Genomic DNA, 19084 nt, shown 5'->3' on the forward strand with positions numbered 1-19084 from the left:
ACAATGTTAAGTTCCATACTAATCAGCTCTTCCAGCCTAACTGACAACTCAAAAAGCTGATTCCAAGAACAAGAAACTGGCTTCAGTAGAAATACTGTGTATTTTGAAGGGTGGGGACAGGTAAACAAATTTATCTTTGTGACATAGTTTAAAGGGTATTTTAAATGAATAATAATTCCTCATAAGTGCTAGCCATTCTTCTCACTGTTGGTGGGTGTGTTTGAGGTTTTTAAAACAAATATGCCAAAGGTTATGAACCCCCCAAAAATTCTGTTCCATTCAGAATTTATTTGTAAGTCTACACACTTATCAAATAATTTTTTTCTAAACTTTAATTTTCTTTTTTTAACTCGATTTCTTGGAATTGCTTTCAATGACTGCTTCAGGCCTCTGAATAGCAGTGAAGGCAAAATCAGGGCAAGTCGTGGTGAATAGTTTGGCTTTTCTGGAACACTGAGCTGACGCCAGTCACCCCACTGGGCTTGGTTCCCCAACATCTCACAGCGAAAGCTCTTGTCTGATGAATATTATGCTTTTATGTTACCACCAGGGCTGCCTCAGAAGTTACTCCTCTATATCCTGATGGTCCTTGACTTGGCCTTGGACTTTGTCCTTGACCTCCAATACCTTAGACAGTTGCAGTTGGGAACAGTGTAGCTTGAGGTTCTAAAATGCTTTGCTGATGGAAAAGGTTTTGTACTGAAAAGTGAATTACAATAGGAAATGGATTTGCATTACTGACACTATCTGCCGTGGGCTTTGCCTCTATTGATTTAAAGCAAAAGGGCACAATTAGTGGCCTTCAAAGAGAGAGGAAAAAAAAATTAAAACAACCTAACTCTGTCCTAGCACATTCAATTAAAATTATTTACTTTGAAGGGAAAAAAAATCTTTGACATCAACACCATATTAGCATGGTGTTGCCTTGTCTCATCTGTAATGGCAAGACATGGTTTTGAAAAAAAAATTCTCTCTGTTTCATAGTAGTAATGTTATTTTCTAACATTAAGAAAAAAAAAAAAAAAAAAAAAGCAGGGGGAGCACCCGGAGTTAGGTGTGTAAAAATGATGTACTAGCTGCCAGAACTTTTATTTTGCATCTTGAAGAGAACAGTTCATTGTGTTTCCTTTCCTCAGCCAATGAAAATGAAAACTTAGTTACCAGGTAGAATTCTCTTCCACGTTCTATCCCTTTTCCCTGAGAGATGACACCTGCTGGGTTTTGCCATAAAAAGAGGTCCCTGTTGGCAGGGTGCGGTAGCTCAAGCCTGTAATCCCAGCACTTTGGGAGGCCGAGACGGGCAGATCACGAGGTCAGGAGATCGAGACCATCCTGGCTAACACGGTGAAACCCCGTCTCTACTAAAAATACAAAAACCTAGCCGGGCGAGGTGGCGGGCGCCTGTAGTCCCAGCTACTCGGGAGGCTGAGGCAGGAGAATGGCGTGAACCCGGGAGGCGGAGCTTGCAGTGAGGTGAGATCCGGCCACTGCACTCGAGCCTGGGCGACAGAGCCAGACTCCGTCTCAAAAAAAAAAAAAAAAAAAAAGAGGTCCCTGTTGTTGGGGAAATGAGAGTTCAGTTCAGCTCACTCTTCACATCACAGTGTAATACAGCAGGGCCGGCTCTGGAAGATTATTCAGTGCAGCACTATGCCTAAGAACAGATGAGGAAGCTGAGCCATGGAGAAAGAGGACCACAAAGTGTTACGGGCGTTTGGTGAATTTCGCTCACTGCACGGACAGTTGTGAGAGCCTCCGAACCCTGTAGTTCAGTCTTTTCCCCACTTTACCACCGTGTGTGAGGCCTCTCTCCCACTTCCTCCACTTATCACCTCTCCAAGATGCCAGCCTCACTGTGGGCTTTCCCTAGAAAGAAGCACTGGTTTCTTTCCATCGTGCCCTGGTTAGTGTTATTTCTCACATTAGGCCTCTGTGTTAGAAATAAAGCTGCGAAACTCCATGTCGTTATACAAAAGGAATACAGTGTCCTATCCTTCATTCTTCTGATAGTTCCTTCAACTCCAGCTGCAGACCCTGCCAAATTCTATCATCCTGAAAAGACAGACAGTGATCCCAGCACTGTGGGAGGCCAAGGCGGGCAGATCACTTGAGTCCAGGAATTCAAGACCAGCCTCAGCAACCTGGTGAAAGCCCATCTCTACTGAAAAAAAAGAAAAAAAAAGCCAGGCGTGGTGGTGTGTACCCGTAGTCCCAGCTACTCAGGAGGCTGAGGTGGTAGGATTGCTTCAGGCTAGGAAGTGGAGGTTGCAGTGACCTGTGATCGCACCACTGCACTCCAGCCTGGGTGACAGAGTGAGACCCTGTCTTAAAAAAAAACAAAAACAAAAACAAAACAAAGACAGTGACGATTATAGCTAACATTTATGGAGCACTTACTATGTGGTAGGCATTGATAATACAGGCACTTGTGTACCCTGTAATAATGAGATAGGGCTCGTTTTAAAGGTGAGGAAACTGAGGCACAGAGAGATTAAGAAAGTGTCCAAGTTCTCATAGCTAACAAATGTCAGGGTAGAGATTCCACCCCAGACTCTAGAGTTTGCAAATCAGATCCCTACACTTTACCTTCAAGGTTATAATCAACTCTTCTTTCTCCTTAAAAAAAAGTTTTCACTTTCATCCTTAATTCCTATGCAGTGAAGCTAATGTAACAAGATGAGGTGCGCTTGTGCGTTCTGTGCATCCTTTTTGTGTCCTTGGTGCCCAGTCACGCAGGTTCTCAGCAAGTGGTGGCAGGACTTGCAGCTGGAGGGACCCGTGTGTAGACCCATTTGTTGGGGGTGGGGAGTAAGGTGTATGTGTAAGCATGTGGGGTGTCTGTGTAGGGTGTGTGTGCAGTGTATGTGTGTGGCATGTGTGGTGTGCATCTGTGGTGTGTGTGGTGTATATGTGTTGTATGTGTGTGGTCTGTATGTATGTGGGGGGTGTGTGTGTGTGTGCTGTCCTTGGTGCCCCGTCATACAGGTTCTCAGCAAGTGGAGGTAGGACTTACAGCTGAATAGACTTGTGTGTGAGGTGTGCCTATGTGCCATGTGTGTGTGTGAGGTGTGCCTGTGTGCCGCGTGTGTGTGAGGTGTGCCTGTGTGCCGTGTGTGTGTGAGGTGTGCCCGTGTGCCGCGTGTGTGTGAGGTGTGCCCGTGTGCCGTGCGTGAGGTGTGCCCGTGTGCCGTGTGTGTGTGGGGTGTGCCCGTGTGCCGTGTGTGTGTGGGGTGTGCCCGTGTGCCGTGTGTGTGGGGGGTGTGCCTGTGTGCCGTGTGTGTGGGGGGTGTGCCTGTGTGCCGTGTGTGAGGTGTGCCCGTGTGCCGTGTGTGAGGTGTGCCCGTGTGCCGTGTGTGAGGTGTGCATGCCGTGTGTGTGTGGGGTGTGCCTGTGTGCCGTGTGTGTGTGAGGTGTGCATGCCGCGTGTGTGTGAGGTGTGCCCGTGTGCCGTGTGTGTGAGGTGTGCATGCCGTGTGTGTGTGGGGTGTGCCCGTGTGCCGTGTGTGTGTGGGGTGTGCCCGTGTGCTGTGTGTGAGGTGTGCCCGTGTGCCGTGTGTGTGTGAGGTGTGCCTGTGTGGGGTGTGCCTGTGTGCCATGTGTGTGTGAGGTGTGCCTGTGTTCCTTGTGTGTGAGGTGTGCCTGTGCCGTGTGTATGAGGTGTGCATGTGTCCCGTGTGTGTGTGCTGGTGTGCCTGTGTGCCGTGTATGTGAGGTGTGCATGTGTCCCGTGTGTATGTGTTGGTGTGCCTGTGTGCCGTGTGTGAGGTGTGCATCTGTGGTATGTGAGAGCATGGTATATGTGAGTGTGGTGTATGTATGTGTGGTACGTGTGAGCTACGGTGTGCATGTGTGGTGTATGTGTGTAGTATGTGTGTATGTGTGGTGTGTGTGTGCCTGTGTTACCATTTAAGATGGTAGCAGCTATTGGCATTAAAAAGGACCTGCTATTCTGAGCTCTGGCTGTGACAGTAAGATGTGCCCACAGCAGCTGTTAGCAATCAGAGTGTGTTTCTATCCTATGTGAAATGTGCTGCCACCACGTGTGAAATGGATTTCAAAACCTTGCCGTACTGAAGTACCAAAGTGTGTGAATGGTACACTTTTACTGCAAATTAGAAAGATTCACTTATTGCAGTGATAATGTCACACTCACTCAAGCTATTTTAAGTGACAGAGACACACATTGCCAAACAGTGGATAGCTGATAGCAGTATTTTCAGGACAGTCATAGAATGTCATTGGAAATGTTTGTCTCTGCAGGCAAAAGCAGCACCTTGGACTAGAGGAGCAAAAACTGAAAATGGAAAAGGAAGGACAGTGTTGCCGGCTTCGTTCTGATATCTTTACATGGCTGTTGTGTTCTTACTTCGCCTCCAGTGCATGACTTACATAAAAATAAGTAGCTTCAAGATAAACACACAGGCTATCCATTTCGTTTTCTTGGGAAAAAATGACATTTATGAGGTGTTATAATGTGTGCATTGATGCTCAGATGTCAGACCTTCTTAAAATAAATCTGACAATCTCTTAGCTTGGTCCAGAGCATTTCTTCTCCTTATGTCTCACAACTCCTAAAATCCCCAAGGCTCTGCTGCCTCTTTCTGTATGTCCCTTTCCTAGTAAGAAACAGCCACCAGCTCCTGCTGCTTCCCCTTGGGAAGAGACATATAAACAACTGTGCTTCAGCTATCCACAAATATTGCTATCCATTCTCAGGCTGAGCTTTTATGTTGTAATTAAGAATGGAAATGTTTCTTTAATCAGCAAGTTTAAAGACCATGCATTTAGAGAAAGAGTCAGAAACAAGTCCTCAGGTTGTCTGGTCATTAGTATGCCTGGCTGAACTGGTTGTCTTAGAAAAGCATTATAAAAGAGAATTTTTTGAAATACCATTGAGCCACAATTCAGAAATACATCTGCGATGTATTTGAAAGGCTCAGAACTTGCCATATTTTTTGTTTAGATGTTACTGACCATGTCCTGGAAACTGGAGGTGGAGGAACTAGTTGAATTTCTAGGAGCTGGTCACTAATTCTTCAAGATCTTACAGTCTTAAAGTGGTTAATATGAAAACATTTACACTTCCGCTTCTGGCAAGCCTAAATAATTTGCCTGTGATTTTTAATAAAAACTAGACCCTTCCCTCATCTCTCATCCAAAGCTTCATCCTCTTATTAATTCTAAAGACACTTTTTTGAAATGGAAAAAAGCACAGAGGTGGAGCAGAGATACAGGCTGTGGGCTAATCCTCTTAACAGTCCTCACCCACTAACATGATCTGTGGACCAAGAAAGTTTTGGTGTCATGACACCATGTTCCTGTGACTATAAATGTGTTGTCTTTTTAGTGTTCTGGGCTTGCTACAGAGGGATATAAATGCATTTTCAACGTTTAATGTTACAAGTTATTTCCAATTTACCATGAATCCAGTTTATTTGGTTGGGGAATATTCCTTGAGTGACATCTACTATTCAATGAGCAGTAGCGGATCTTCAGAATGCCATCAAAGTTCATGGAAAGAAATGATGGGTTCCTTTGCCTGGTAAGCTTTTATGACTTAACCTGGATTCTTGTTATTTTGACCCATTTCTGCACATCTTACTTCATGCAGCGGGGTTTTGTGACCGCACAGTTATGGGGGTCATGGAAATTGTGCAGGTGGAATTAGTAATCAATGGTTGTTAAGAATTTGTGGGGTTATGTGAAATGTGGTGTGAAGTTAAGACATCTGGAAAGTGGAGTGGTTTTCTGGTGGGCTTAAGTGTGAGAATGTTGGGGGTAACGGGGTAAAGTAAGATTGTTTCATAAAATGCTGTAAGAATAATTCCGATGTTTTTGGTTGAGCAGAAACTAGATAAGATCACCAGATTTGGTTTGGTTTTAAAGATGTTCTTTTTTGTTGTGAAGAACAGACCTTGAGCAATGAAAGCAAAGAGTTGACCCCACTGCTCTCAGCTGTAAGGAAGATTTCACCTAAATGTAGCGTAATTGTTCCTGTAAAGGAGAAAAAATGGAATTGGTATCTAGAGTGAGGTTGATCGTAAGAAAAGATTACATGGAGTTCTTTGAGTCAGATGACTTTTTTTGTCTAGTATTATCCAGAATTATGTAAGGGACACCATTGTTGGAAACAACGTTATTAGGAATTTCCCTTGAGCATAGTCTAATCACTTAGCAAACTAAATGGGTTCTCTTTCTTGCTGATATGAAATGACATTTAACCCACCCCAAGAGATTCTAGAGAAAGAAGACTTTTGTTAGATGTTACTGATCCCAGGGTCCTAGAAAATCTTCAAGGACTTTATATTTTAAAATGTAGTTAATTCTAGAATCTTAGAGGGACCTTACGCCAACTGAGAACCATTGGTTAAATGGCCAATTACTTTTATCTTAGCCCCTGATATCACACAACCCCACAAATCCTTAACAATAAATACGTCTGCTGTTTACAAAGGCAAAAGTGAGGAAAAACAGAAAAAAAATAAAAGGATTATATTGCTGATCATGGTGGCATCATTTATTGGGTGAGAACTTATTTAGTATTTGAGCTACTGGATGAGGAGGATGAAGTATTAGGAAGCTTATTCTCTTGCTGTTCAAGTCTTTCACTCAGGGTTTAAATTGGTTACCAGGTAGATACCAAAAAGGGTAAAGAGTCAAATGCCTTAAATTTAAACAGTTTGTGCATTACTATGTGATAGGAGAATTCTAGAGAGAAGTGGATCTAAAAATCAAAGCCACCCACTGTTCTTCTATATGAAAAATCTGTTTCCTCTGTGATTTGACAGAATTTCCCTGTCTAGGGATAAAAGTGCTCATTTGGATTTGGCTTTTAGCAGAGATACATATGCATCAGGGAATGTGAGTCAGTTCTCTAGAAAGCTTAATCTAGTAGGGATGGAAACATATTACAAAGGATTAATATTCAGTTCCCATTGTCAGAACCACCTGCATATTCACAGAAAGCCACATGAGAAGATGTGCCTGGCTTCCTTATTCTTCAGAGATTTCCTGCACACACAGCTCAGCTTTCTCTGAATTCAGATGGGGCATTGTGGCCCAGTGTTTTAACTCTTGCACACCTAAGTCATTAAAAGACTGAAAAAAAATTGTCAAAGTTCCAAAACTTCAATTTTGTCTTATTTTAAATTTAGTTCACAAATGTTTGATCTCTTGATGGTTTGAGGAGTGTGTGTGTGTGTGTGTGTGTGTGTGTGTGTGCATGCGCACGCCATCTGGCAGGTATACTCAACACTTTTTATTGAAAAATGATTTTTTTAAAAGCCATTAAGTTTTCAGGAGAAATTACAATCCAGTTGAAGTTTTTTAAGAAGTGGCTTATTTAGTAAGGTGAAGAACTTTTTTAAAATGGCTATAATTTGATAGAGTCGTTTGAGTCAGATGTCAACTTAATAATAAGGCTTGGGGTGTCAGAGGGTGACATATATGTTTATTATGTTAACAAGTGGGAATTATGCCATTTCCGTGATGCCCCAGCAAGACTGTACAAGCCCTAGATAAAGCCAGGTCAAGGACTTTGCATAAAGAGGCGACTTGTCCATCTAAGTGCTCTTTTTCTTCTAAGTTGTGAGTAAGATAGTTACATCTGGACCCATGAGTCCCTCGGGAAAGCATCTTGGAAACCAATGATTAAAAAAAATTTAAGTAAATCTAGCTAGCAGAGGAGAATTATGGTACTGTGTAATTTTTATTCTCTTTGTGGCATAGTTGGATATAGGTAATAGGACACAGCGTCGCAATCTTTGCCACGAATGATATGGCAGGCTTCCTGAAGCTTCCCATGTATATACGTTTTTCATCTTCAAAGAGCTTTGTGAGCACTCATTTACCACCACCTGCCTGGGAGGTAAGAATTACTCCCATTTTATAGATGGAAGAAGTGGAGGTGTAAGTGAGTTGCTTGAGGCCACCCAGGGAGTTTAGACTCGGAGGCAGACCTGGAAGGCCCAACTCTATCTCTTCGCTGTATTGACTCCCAGTGCTTTCTTTTTGGTGTTATATCCCCTGGAGAGCCCCGGATCGGCGATGGCATAAATCTAAACACATCAAATAATCCTGAATAGGAAAGAGATACCAAGTCTGTCTTTTTTGTGGCTGTTTCTGTATCAAAGCCCTGGGAAATCTGGACATAGAGAAGAAGCCATTTAACCCTCCTGAGGCTCATTTTCCATATCTGTAAAATGGTGATGATAATACCTATCTGCCTCCTTTAGGGATGCTGAAAGCACCAAAATCAAAGCAAGCTAACAGGCTCAAAACTTTGAAAACTAGAGAATTCTGCAAAAACTCAGGCATTATTATTGCCAAAAATGACTATGAGACTGCTTACTGAAAGAGTAGGGCTTTCTAATTGGAGATCTAATTGTTTTGGTGATGTTCAGCAAGGATGAAATACTGTCATGAAAGAATCCAAAATCAAGAGAAGAAAATAATATACTAGGGAAACATATTAGTGTTATATTTAAAATATACTTAGCAGACAAAGTGACCAAACAGGTTGATCATTAGTTTGCATAGGATGCAGCTAAAACTCAGCTCTCCTCATCCCTGAGGGCCATTGAACATGCCTGGGCTATGGAACATACCAATACTCTATTCCAAGCCACAGGTCCAGGTCGATGGTCTGTTCCCCTTCCACATGGAGATGTAATGAGAGCTCTCTGCAAACCCTTATGGTGGCCTGGGGCCTCCCATGGCAGAGTGAAGAGAAAGCATGCTACTCCCTGAACTCTCCACTCCTAGCACTATAGAGAAGGGGCACCAACCCTGGAAGGAGGGTTTGAAAAAAGGCAGCTTGTCTGGGTAGACAGATTGAAGAAAGGCTTCCTCTCTCCAGGCTGTTGCAGTCACTCTGCAGCAAGGCTCACAGCCAGGTGCATTTCAGCCCCTACTTTTGCCTCCTCAGTTAGGCCGCACTGGGCAGAGCACAGCCTGCATGGCCATCTTTAGAAGCCCTGAAATAAGAGGGCCACAAAATTCTAGAAACCTGGTGCTCCTGAAGTCCCTCCAGGAATCAAGGTGAAGACTCTGCAGCTCTCCCCCGACTAACCTTGACACGCAAGCCAGGCCGCCATTCACGCAGCTGCAGAAGCCTTTAATACCCTGGCAGTTTTAAACAGGGGATAAAATAAAGTGACTAATCCATAAAGGACTCAAGCCATTTTACTGAAAATAAAATCAAATGCCTTAGGGTTTTTCTTTTTAATCTTTATTGATTTTTCTGCTTACAAAAGTAATACATGCTGGTTGTAAAAAATTCAAACATTAGAGAAATATGTAACATAGCAAGTGAAAAGTCCTCCATATTCTCTGCATTCCAGAAAAAAAACACCGTCAACAGATTTGTGTAAAAGATAGGCTTTTTAAAGCACTAGTTTTTGACCGTTTTTGCAAGACACACAAAATTGGTTGACATTCATAAGCATGACAGACATGTTCTCATAGGTGTACTCAAGGTTCGCCCATCGGCCGTTTCCTGGCAAGCCAGCAGTAACCCCACCCCATTCGGTCCAATTCAAGAAAATATATGATTGTGCAAGTGAGCTAGAGTGAACGATATTATTGGGGTAACCTTGGGTCCATATTAGTTTAGTTTTTATGTGAACAAATAAAAAACTTTAATTTTGTAAAACTTTTATTGGTAACCAATTCCCCGTGATACTCCTGCAACTTAATGCAACATACCACTGTGTTGTAGCAAACAGTTAGGCAGCAATGTTGTGAAGGACTGCTGTGGTAGCTGGTAGGAACTGCCTGTCATATTATTTGGAGGATAAGCAGCTTTTCTCTATCCCCACCTCAGAAAGAGCTTAAAGTCTGGAGGAAAGAATTTCATTTCACTATAAGGCAGGATTTCTTATCAACAACAACCATAATAACTACTACTATTTATTGAGTGCCAACTATTTCTAAGAACTATGTGATGGGCATATAGAGCAAATACATATATAAAATGCTCACACAGATATCATATATATGGTATGCATTTATGTATCACATCCTTGAATCTTCAGGTATGAAACTGAGGCTCAGAGAGGTTAAGTAATTTGCCCGGCCTTAAGAACTGTCAAACGTTGGCATTGGTCATTTTAGGGTTAAAATTCTAACCAGAATTTTGTGAAACTGCGATCAGTGGCCTAGAAGGTTGATGGTTATTTTTAGTTATAAACTAAGCGGATAACTGCCAGAAAGAGATAGTGACATCAATTCCTGAGTAGTGTGTTAAGTTTAAACAAACTACTTAGGGGATGTCTTTTGAGCCCCGGTTAGTGATTGCTTAACAAGAGTGCAATGATGATGATGACAATGATGACAGTAACAATAAATAGTGATGCCTACCGCATAGGGTGTTGGAGGAGTGAGAGAGATATAATGCATGACACATTATTGGCACAACTACATGTAGATGTTATTTTAAATTAGATTATCATTGAGAGATCACTACTCACAGAATGAAGTACTGCCTCTCATACAATTTTTATTTTATTTTTTTAATTGTTTGGGAGAATGGGCATTGTTCTCTGGACCATGACATCTCCTAAGATAGGTCCTGAGGAATAAATGTCATCTTAAGAATGCTAGTGCCCAAGTTCTTGTTCCTTTTATAATTAAAAATTCAAAGCAAACTTTTTATAGAAGTGCAGTGCTAAATGACAGCCTAGCCCCAAGGACCACTTGGTTAATTAGCACCCTTGCATTCCAGGATTTCCTGACGCCCGCTGCCACTTGTTGTCAGCTCCTTGAAACTGCAGAAATTTGCCTCTGCAGGTGTGGAGAGCCTGCTTGAATTACATAGGGTGCATGAGAGAGCAAATTATTTAGGCAATAGAGCTGAAAATGTGGGCAAATTAGAATTTTTCATAGCAAGATTGTTCATTGTGAAGCCAATTCATGATTATTTTGCGCATCTTGCTCCAGATATTCCACTACACAATAAACTTCTTTGCTGGGATGAATATGTATGTGGGCTAATTTAATCAATATACTTGTGAACGTTGACAGTAGTGCTGTCTGACAGAACTCATCCTTTGAAATGCTGGCTGAGTTAATATGTGCAGTATATATATGGGCCAAGATTCATAATTTGTGTTAAAAGAAGGTTTTGAGAAGACACCACACTACCTGGTGGGAAACCAAAAAGCCTACATGATGAAAGGCAAAGGGCAGAGGGATTTTTGTCTTCCTCCTTCTTGTTGGACTGAAAACTCAAATTCACAAAACTAAACTGCCTCCTTTTGAAAAATTTGCAAGGCACTGACTGCATTTTTTTCTCATGGATTAATTTGAATTCTGGAAATTGACTAAAATGGGGGATGGAGAGGGCTTTTGTGCATTGTTGGATTAAATGAAGGGCTGAGCAAGTGCCCTGCTCCCATCTGCAAATGCTCGCTTTCTGGGAATTTCAACACGTGTGATCAGATCACATTCAGAGGGTTTGCTTTTGGAGTAGGGGGATTTTAGTCATTTCCTAAAGAGCATTTGCAACTGAAATTGTCATCTGAGATAAGAGAGCCATGCAGGAGGGAGCCTAGGAGACTAGGTTAACCAATCAGAATACCTCAACTTGCTATCCAGAAACCCTTCTACCACCTTACCGTGAGATTCCCAGTGAAGCTTGTTTCAGTTAATTCTGATTCTTTAGCCCACTGGAACTAAGCACAGACACCATGGGGACAAAGATCTAAGTGAATGCCCCCCCCCCACCCCCTGCCGTTTGGAAATACCAGTCAATCTACAGTGAGTCCATTTATCCTAAGCTTCTTGGCCTCCACAGATCTCATGACTGTCTCCGCTCAAATATCCTCCAGATCTGAAAACCCCTGCGAGCTGAAGCCTGACTCAGGCCATCAGTCCTGTGTCACAGTGGCACCAAACTCTGGGGTCTGTAGTACAACTGCTCCCCACCCGCACCTACCGTCACAGCCGCTGGGCCATGAGCCATTCCAAAGATGGAAGTGCTGGGGCCAGCATGGTACTCCCAAGGCCACTCCCATCATGAGCAGTCCTCCACGCCAGACAGGCATCTTGGTCACAGCCTTAAACATCGTTACTTCACTTCTCAGTAGTAATCCACTGTGAGTCCAGGCCAACTGGACAGGAATACTGCATATCATTTTCAGTTTGTCCAGATGCAGTTCTACTCAGTGTTCTCAATATGCCCTGCCCAGGGCCTTCATATTCTTCTAGAGGACTAAGTAGACATGCTTGATCTCCCCCATTGTTAAGATGGAATGAAGATAACTCTTAAAAGGCCCAAGTTTAGCGTCAGGTAGTTTTGATGCTGACTTAAATGCTAGGACCTAAAGAGGTTTGTTCATCCCTAATTTCTGTCATTACACCTTGAGGTGAGACATGGGGAGAAGCAGATCCAAGTAGGTCTTCATTTCATGTATAAATTCTGTTTAATGGGTGGTTCAAGGACTTTATGTTGCCTAATTATTATATTCCTAAGAATCAAGGTAGGGAGGCTGGTTCTTATTCTAGCCTACTCAATTCATGTAGGGAAGAGTAGGCAGTAACTCAGCTGATAACACCTTTCACGATTTCTCTACTTCCACTTGCCTTTTGTGCGTCTCTGCAAAATGTTAGGCATAAGTCGCTTTCTCTAGAGTTGCAGATCTGTGGCACAAACCTTTGCCTTGACTATATTAAACATATCGGAGGGACTGTGAAGTATGAGACATTATTAGATTTCATATTTCATAAAGAATTTTTCTTGAAGAAATCAAGCCAAGTGTTAACATGTGGCACACTTGCAAATGACAATTTTTGTTGAATGCAACCTTAAACATATTAAGTTGCTTAACTCAAACTATACCTATTAGTGTCCACAGTCACCATTATTGGGGTACTAGAAAGCCTCCAGAGTATAGAAAATACACTGGATGTGAGATTTGGAACAATCTTTAGATTTGGACAGGAAAGAAACTCAGTATGCAAGCACTAAAAAAAAATGGATAGCTTTTAGAATAGCTTGCACTCCCTAAGTCACCACAGTACTTGTATTAGGCCCTGAGAAAGGGAGTTAGCAGTACACATGGTTTATAATGAGGTTAAATCCGATAGTTTCATGTGTGCTATAAGTACTGAACACAACATCACCCCAAATCCAAAGTAAGTGGTTGTGGAATTATCCCAGGATATGGGATTACATTAGAAGAAAGAGTGGGCTGTGTGTCTCTGTGTGGTACTTACACTGTGTGACATATTCTTTGGACAAAGAAATTACTGTGTATAAGGTCTGGGGCTAGGTAAGGGCTGTATAAAAATGAAACAGACTTGGGCACTTGCAACTGTGTTTCTGTGTGTAACTCAGTAGATAATCTAACATGATACCCAGTAGTGAAAACCATAGAAAATGAATTTAGCGTCATGACACATTCCAGGTAAACTGGTGACTGTTCCCATTCTGTCTATACAGCTCAGCATTGGTCTTTATTTCACATCTAAATTCTATTTAATAGTTTATCTAAGCATTTTCTTTTGCCTAATTATTCCTTATTTTTTATCCTTAATTATGCTCTTTTTAACTTTGAGATATAATGTGTGTGTTCCGAAATGTGCTTTGCCTTATTTGAGAACTTTGGTGTGATACATTTTATTTGCTAGTCTTCTAGCATGAGGCATCTTTAAGTAATCAGTTGGGTAGACACACATGCCCTCTGTACCAGGAACTAAATTTCCAACGTAAAGAACTCAGAAGCAATACATCCTATTTGTCAGGATTCATCATTATTAAATTCAAACAGGATATTAACTCTGTGGTTGAAAGGTTCTGATTGTACACAAATGGACTAATTTTTAACACATGGCAACTGCGTTAATTTTTTAAAAGATAAGTAAGGAATTCTTACCATCATATATAACTTATTAATATTTTGAATTGAATCATTTTCCTAACTAGAGCTGACTTTTTAGAGTGTATTTTTCTCTAGCAGTCAAGCTATAAAGCTCAGCCAAGACAGATTTATGACCTTTTAAAAATAATGATAGAAAATGAGATTGGAGGAAACATTTCAGTATCTGCTTTGCTCTGAGGCCTAAACTGCGAACTCTCCAGTTCTTGAAGGCTTTGAAATGCTGATTCCAGTCTTCTTGTGGGTTCTTAAACACCTTCTCAAATGACCCATTTTAATAACCCGAAAGCTATTATATAACGAGCAGCCATAATTTAGTCCAGGGCTCTAGGGGGACCCTCACAGTTCAGCAATGAATAGTTAATGCAGTATAATGTTTAGCAGGTTATTAGTTTTCACTATACAAATGCTGATCAGGGAACGCTTTTATAAGGTGTTTAAAAGAAAATGTAATTAACTGGTTGCGTGCTTCTGTTGCAGCTCAAATTGAAATTATTCCATGCAAGATCTGTGGAGACAAATCATCAGGAATCCATTATGGTGTCATTACATGTGAAGGCTGCAAGGTAAGCCTTTTTAATTGTTGTTGTTTCTATTAATGTTAAAGTGTATCTTCGTGATTTTTATGCCTCCACTTATGTCTTAAAATTCAACTCCTTAGAATTTTGAGTGATAAGAAATGACAGGACAGAAGAAATATTTTGGTGTTAAATTACACTTAAGGAAGTTATATATATTTTTACTCCTTCCTTCAAAATAATAGACTACAAAAAGGTAGTTGAGCATTGCTTGTCACTTTCAACCCTAGAGTTGAACTGATGAGCAATCTCTGTGGTAACCTTTTTTTAAAAAGAGCTAACTCCAGACTTCTACAATGTCCCTGTCATAAGCTTATAAAAAGAGATCTCCAGTAAGTTTAATTGGAATGTCATTGAGTCTTATTGTTAGCACACATATGTTAACACATCTGGCAAAACTGTGGGAAAGCTATCAGGAAGACCTGAGTTCTAGTCCTGCTGCCTCCACTCGTCCATATTGTTTTAAGTGTGTCTTCATCTCTTTGTGACTCACTTGCATCATTTTTAAAGTGGGTATAACACCTGATCTTCCTACTGTTTAGGACTATTCCAAGAATAGAAGAAGAATCTGTACATAAAAAAGTCCTTACAAATGGAAAAGTGCTATTTAACTCCAAATATTCTCAGTATTATTTCTGCTATGACTATTTTTACTATTTCTGACCTTGATCATGGGGCAATGTGTACAGCACAGGCATAATGTGCAAATGGGAAATAGAGATGTTTATCCCAATAATTCAAGACCCCCCAAGCCCAGATTACCTCTATTATTCAAATCTCAATTTATTAAGATTTAAATCCTCATGCTTATATTGGAAGGGCCTTGAGACAGCTTACAGGATAAAACAGTGCAAAATAAACAGGAGAGAAGCTATTTAAACATTCAGGAGGCCTTTGAGACAGCCGATTGCTACAACCAGGCCTGAATCAGCCCTAAGGCTTTTTGAGGCTGAGTCAAAAAATAAAATCCACAAATTGGGTTAGCTTTCCTTTCATTAAATTAGAAAATACAATGTTGTAAAATACCTATAGACACAAATGACTACTGAGAGACTTCAAGGAAATTAACCTCATAATTTCCTTAATTCTTCATTTTACTGTTAGTCATGGTAACATCTGCTAATTTGTACATGTACAGATGCTTCATGTTGATCCCATCTTAGCAAAGCTTGAGATTTCTGCATACTACAGAACCATCTATGCCCTTTACTTCCAAAATCTGCCCTCCCTCAAAATTAGGTGACTAAATAAATAAATTAAGCAAAATGAGAGGCCAGGCATAGTGGTGTGTCCCTGTAGTCCCAGCTACTCAGGGAAGACTGATGCAGGTTTATCACTTGAGTCCAGCAGTTCAAGGTTACAGTGAGCTATGATCACACCACTGGACTCCAGCCTGGGCAATGGAGTGAGACCCTCTCTCCAAAAAAGTAAATAAAAATATTGAAAAACAAAACAAAATGAAATAATCTGTCTGGCCTATGCCATCCCAGGTTATAAGGTGAGAGTGAGCGGCCCGTGGCCACTGTCATCGCATTGATTTTTGGAGTTGGTTTGGCTGACGTGGCCAGGTAGCCATTGCCTTTCACCCTCACCCTGTCTGTGTTCTGCCTCCCAAATCTGTGTCCCTGGTAGACATGCCATGGCCTTTCTCAATAGAGGGTTTACAGACGGCAGTGCTTGCCTGCTGGGAGTTCCGGTGCTTTTTGTGCATTGCGTATCACCTGGGTGTCTTCTTAAATGGACAGGGTTCTAGGCAGCATCCCGGATACCAGTTCGCTACTTGTCCCTTCATTCTGCCCAAAAAACTGATCGCTTCCTCTGGGTCTGTCAGTAAGGCAAGTGATTATCTAGTAATTGATGGAAGTGATTATCAAGGAATCGAGTCTGGGAAAAGGACAAGGTAGGGGTAGGGGCTACTTCATATAAAATACCCCAACAATTTGGAAGATTAATTAACAACATGCTATTGAGTAAAACCTAAGTTGACTGAGTACCACTGTTCACATAGGCACAATGTGAATTTTCTTTTTACCCTTAATATTTATGATGACAAAAATAAAAGCAATAAGAAAACAAAAGGTATCCATTATTCCAAAGTTGTCATTTTTCTAGATTCCCTTCCAGATCTTGTCTGCAGACCTCTTCAGTGCCAAAGTGATTTTCAGTTATCTGTGGCTCTGTTCCTCTGCTCTGTTGACTTTATCCAACGAAAACCACAAAACAAATAAAACATAATTTTGTTAACAGATTGGGCCTATGCCTAGCCAGGGACTTGAACAATGTTATATGTTTATATTTGATACATATGCTATTTGTTCTCCATTATAATTTCCCTCTGCTGTAACACTTTTATTCCTAATTATAAAAATAGAAGTCAGACTTCTATTTTTGCCATTTTATGTTAATTATTTATCATGTTCTAACCAGGTAAAGGTGTTTCTATCATGATCAATTGTAAATAACTTTGCTGTGATAGTGTAATTAAACATAAGAAAAATTTCACATTAGACATATCAAATAGATACCTAATGAAAGAAAAAAGGTGATCAGTCATCTTCTGAGCTAATCATTTTGTGAATGTATTTTAAACTGCATTTTTAAATTAACAACCTGAAACCATAAGAAATTAGAGGACCTGTTTAATTGCTGAAATGATGATTTTGGCACATAGTTGCTAAGCATTGCACATGAACAGCAAAAATGGTAGAAGCTTTGGTAACTTTTTCTGTCGTTTCTGGCTGTTCCTGGCTCATCTTCTCCCCATCCCCTTTGCTGTCTGTAGAGAGACAGCAGGTGCCATGCTTCTGCTCTGACTCTGGAACCAGACTGCCCAAGTTGAAATCCCAGCACTGCTATTTACCAGCTTGAGCACCTGTACCACCGCTCTGTGCCTCAGTTCCCCCATCTGTAAAATGAGGACTGTAATTTTAATAACTTCATAGGGTTGTCATATGCATTTAAGGAAAGGACCTGGAAGAATGCCAGATGCATCAAAGCACTTACTAAGTGTTAGCTGCTGTTATCACTGTTACTACTAGGCAGACTTCTTGGTGGCTTGGTAATGCTGCTCTATATAGTCAGATATTATTTCTGGGACATCTATGGGTGTAGTCTTGATTGTTGTGACCATTTGCAATATGTTACGTAGAATCTGTCAATAAAAAGGAATACTAAGAGCACTCCTTTGGGCCCAAGCACTATGTAAGCACTGTAAGGGATCCAAAGGGAAGACTGAATCTTTCCCTCAAGCAGTTTATGGTCTAGTTGTAGAGATGAGGCCTGTTTAGGGAAAGCTAAATAGCAATGCAAGAACTAACTATAGAGTAAGGCCACAATCTATGATATACATAAGAAGCACATATAAGCACATATAGGCTGGGCACAGTGGCTCACACCTGTAGTCCCAGCACTTTGGGAGGCTCAGGTGGGAGGAATATGTGAGCACAGGAGTTCAAGACCAGCCTGAGCAATACAGCAAGACTCCATCTCAACAAAAAAATTAAAAATAAAAAAAATTGACCAGGCATGGTGGTGTTTGCCTGAAGTCCCAACTACTCGGAAGTCTGAAGCAGGAGGATTGCTTAAGCCTAGGAGTTCAAGGCCACAGTGAGCTATGATGGCACCACTGCATTCCAGCCTGGCAACAGAGCAAGACCCCTGTCTCAAAAAAAAGAAAAAAGAAACACATATCCACTAGGCAGCATACCTCGGTAGTCTAGAGGAGAGTTGGCCTAGCAAGGTTTCACTGAGGAGGAACCAACCGTGGGCTGGAGCTGAGGAACGATTTTCCCAGAGAAGGTGGCTGGGAGGGCATTCTGTGCTGAGGAAGGAGGAGAACAAGGAGTGGCAGAGGCAAAAGCCCAGAACTAGGGCAGTCTTGGTTGTATTAACAGGACAGCACATAACTCAGTTTGATTGAAGCACAGGGTCACTTTCTGTGGCTAGTGGAAGATGAGGGTAGACAGGCACACCATCCTCAAATTTTTAAGGACTCCATTATGCCAAGGTTTTAATTATAAACGTATTTCACTTGTTCTCTTGAAAGAATCAGGGAACAATGTATTGGCACTGCTTCAGCCTGAATATTGCAATGCCGAAGAACATATGTCAGAATCCAGGCCTGCAAGGTTTTTAGTTCTGTTCCTAGAGACATTTCTGAGCTCTTAGAAAAGAATTTAGTTTCAGCCTTGGGTGAGCATGAGGGGGCATAACATGCGCTGGGGCAGGCCTGCCAGGGAGGAGGGGCAGGTCGTGCCCCATGCCAGCAGAGGAAAAGGCCATAGTAACACTAGAGGCTGTAGATGTTAAAGTTCAATCTTCAAAGTGAATAAAAATATGAAGTGTTAGGAGGAAAATAATCATTGGTTAAGGTTTGCTTTTGAGAAATCATCTTGTTTGCCATTCAACTTCTGTTCCTAATTTCATCATGAGATACAGTGGTTGCTCAGATGATGAGGATGAACATTTGATCTCAAGACACACATACACAGACACGCACACACATTTTTTAATCCATATCCTTTTAGACATTTTGGCTATACAATTTTAACTGCAAGTTTTTTTAATGATAATGCACAATCCAGTATTGGGGTTCGTGAATTGGTTTCTGATTACATTTAAACCCTTTTC

General features: G+C 41.3%; 1 protein-coding gene and 1 pseudogene across 2 annotated transcripts in view; one reads left to right on the forward strand and one right to left on the reverse strand.

The window, feature by feature from the left end:
• LOC105489276 (RAR related orphan receptor A) overlaps positions 1 to 19084 on the forward strand; it is a 741585-nt gene that overhangs the window by 683284 nt on the left and 39217 nt on the right. For both annotated transcript variants that reach the window (XM_011754004.3, XM_011754016.2), the window contains one exon: positions 14358 to 14443. In XM_011754004.3, coding sequence (XP_011752306.2) covers positions 14358 to 14443 — 86 coding nt within the window. The remainder of the gene's footprint in view (positions 1 to 14357; positions 14444 to 19084) is intronic.
• The window catches only part of LOC139364063 (cytochrome c-like), a 71543-nt pseudogene that overhangs the window by 13179 nt on the left and 39280 nt on the right, over positions 1 to 19084 (reverse strand).

Source organism: Macaca nemestrina, chromosome 7 (assembly GCF_043159975.1).
Source record: "Macaca nemestrina isolate mMacNem1 chromosome 7, mMacNem.hap1, whole genome shotgun sequence".
Classification (NCBI taxonomy): Eukaryota; Metazoa; Chordata; class Mammalia; order Primates; family Cercopithecidae; genus Macaca; species Macaca nemestrina.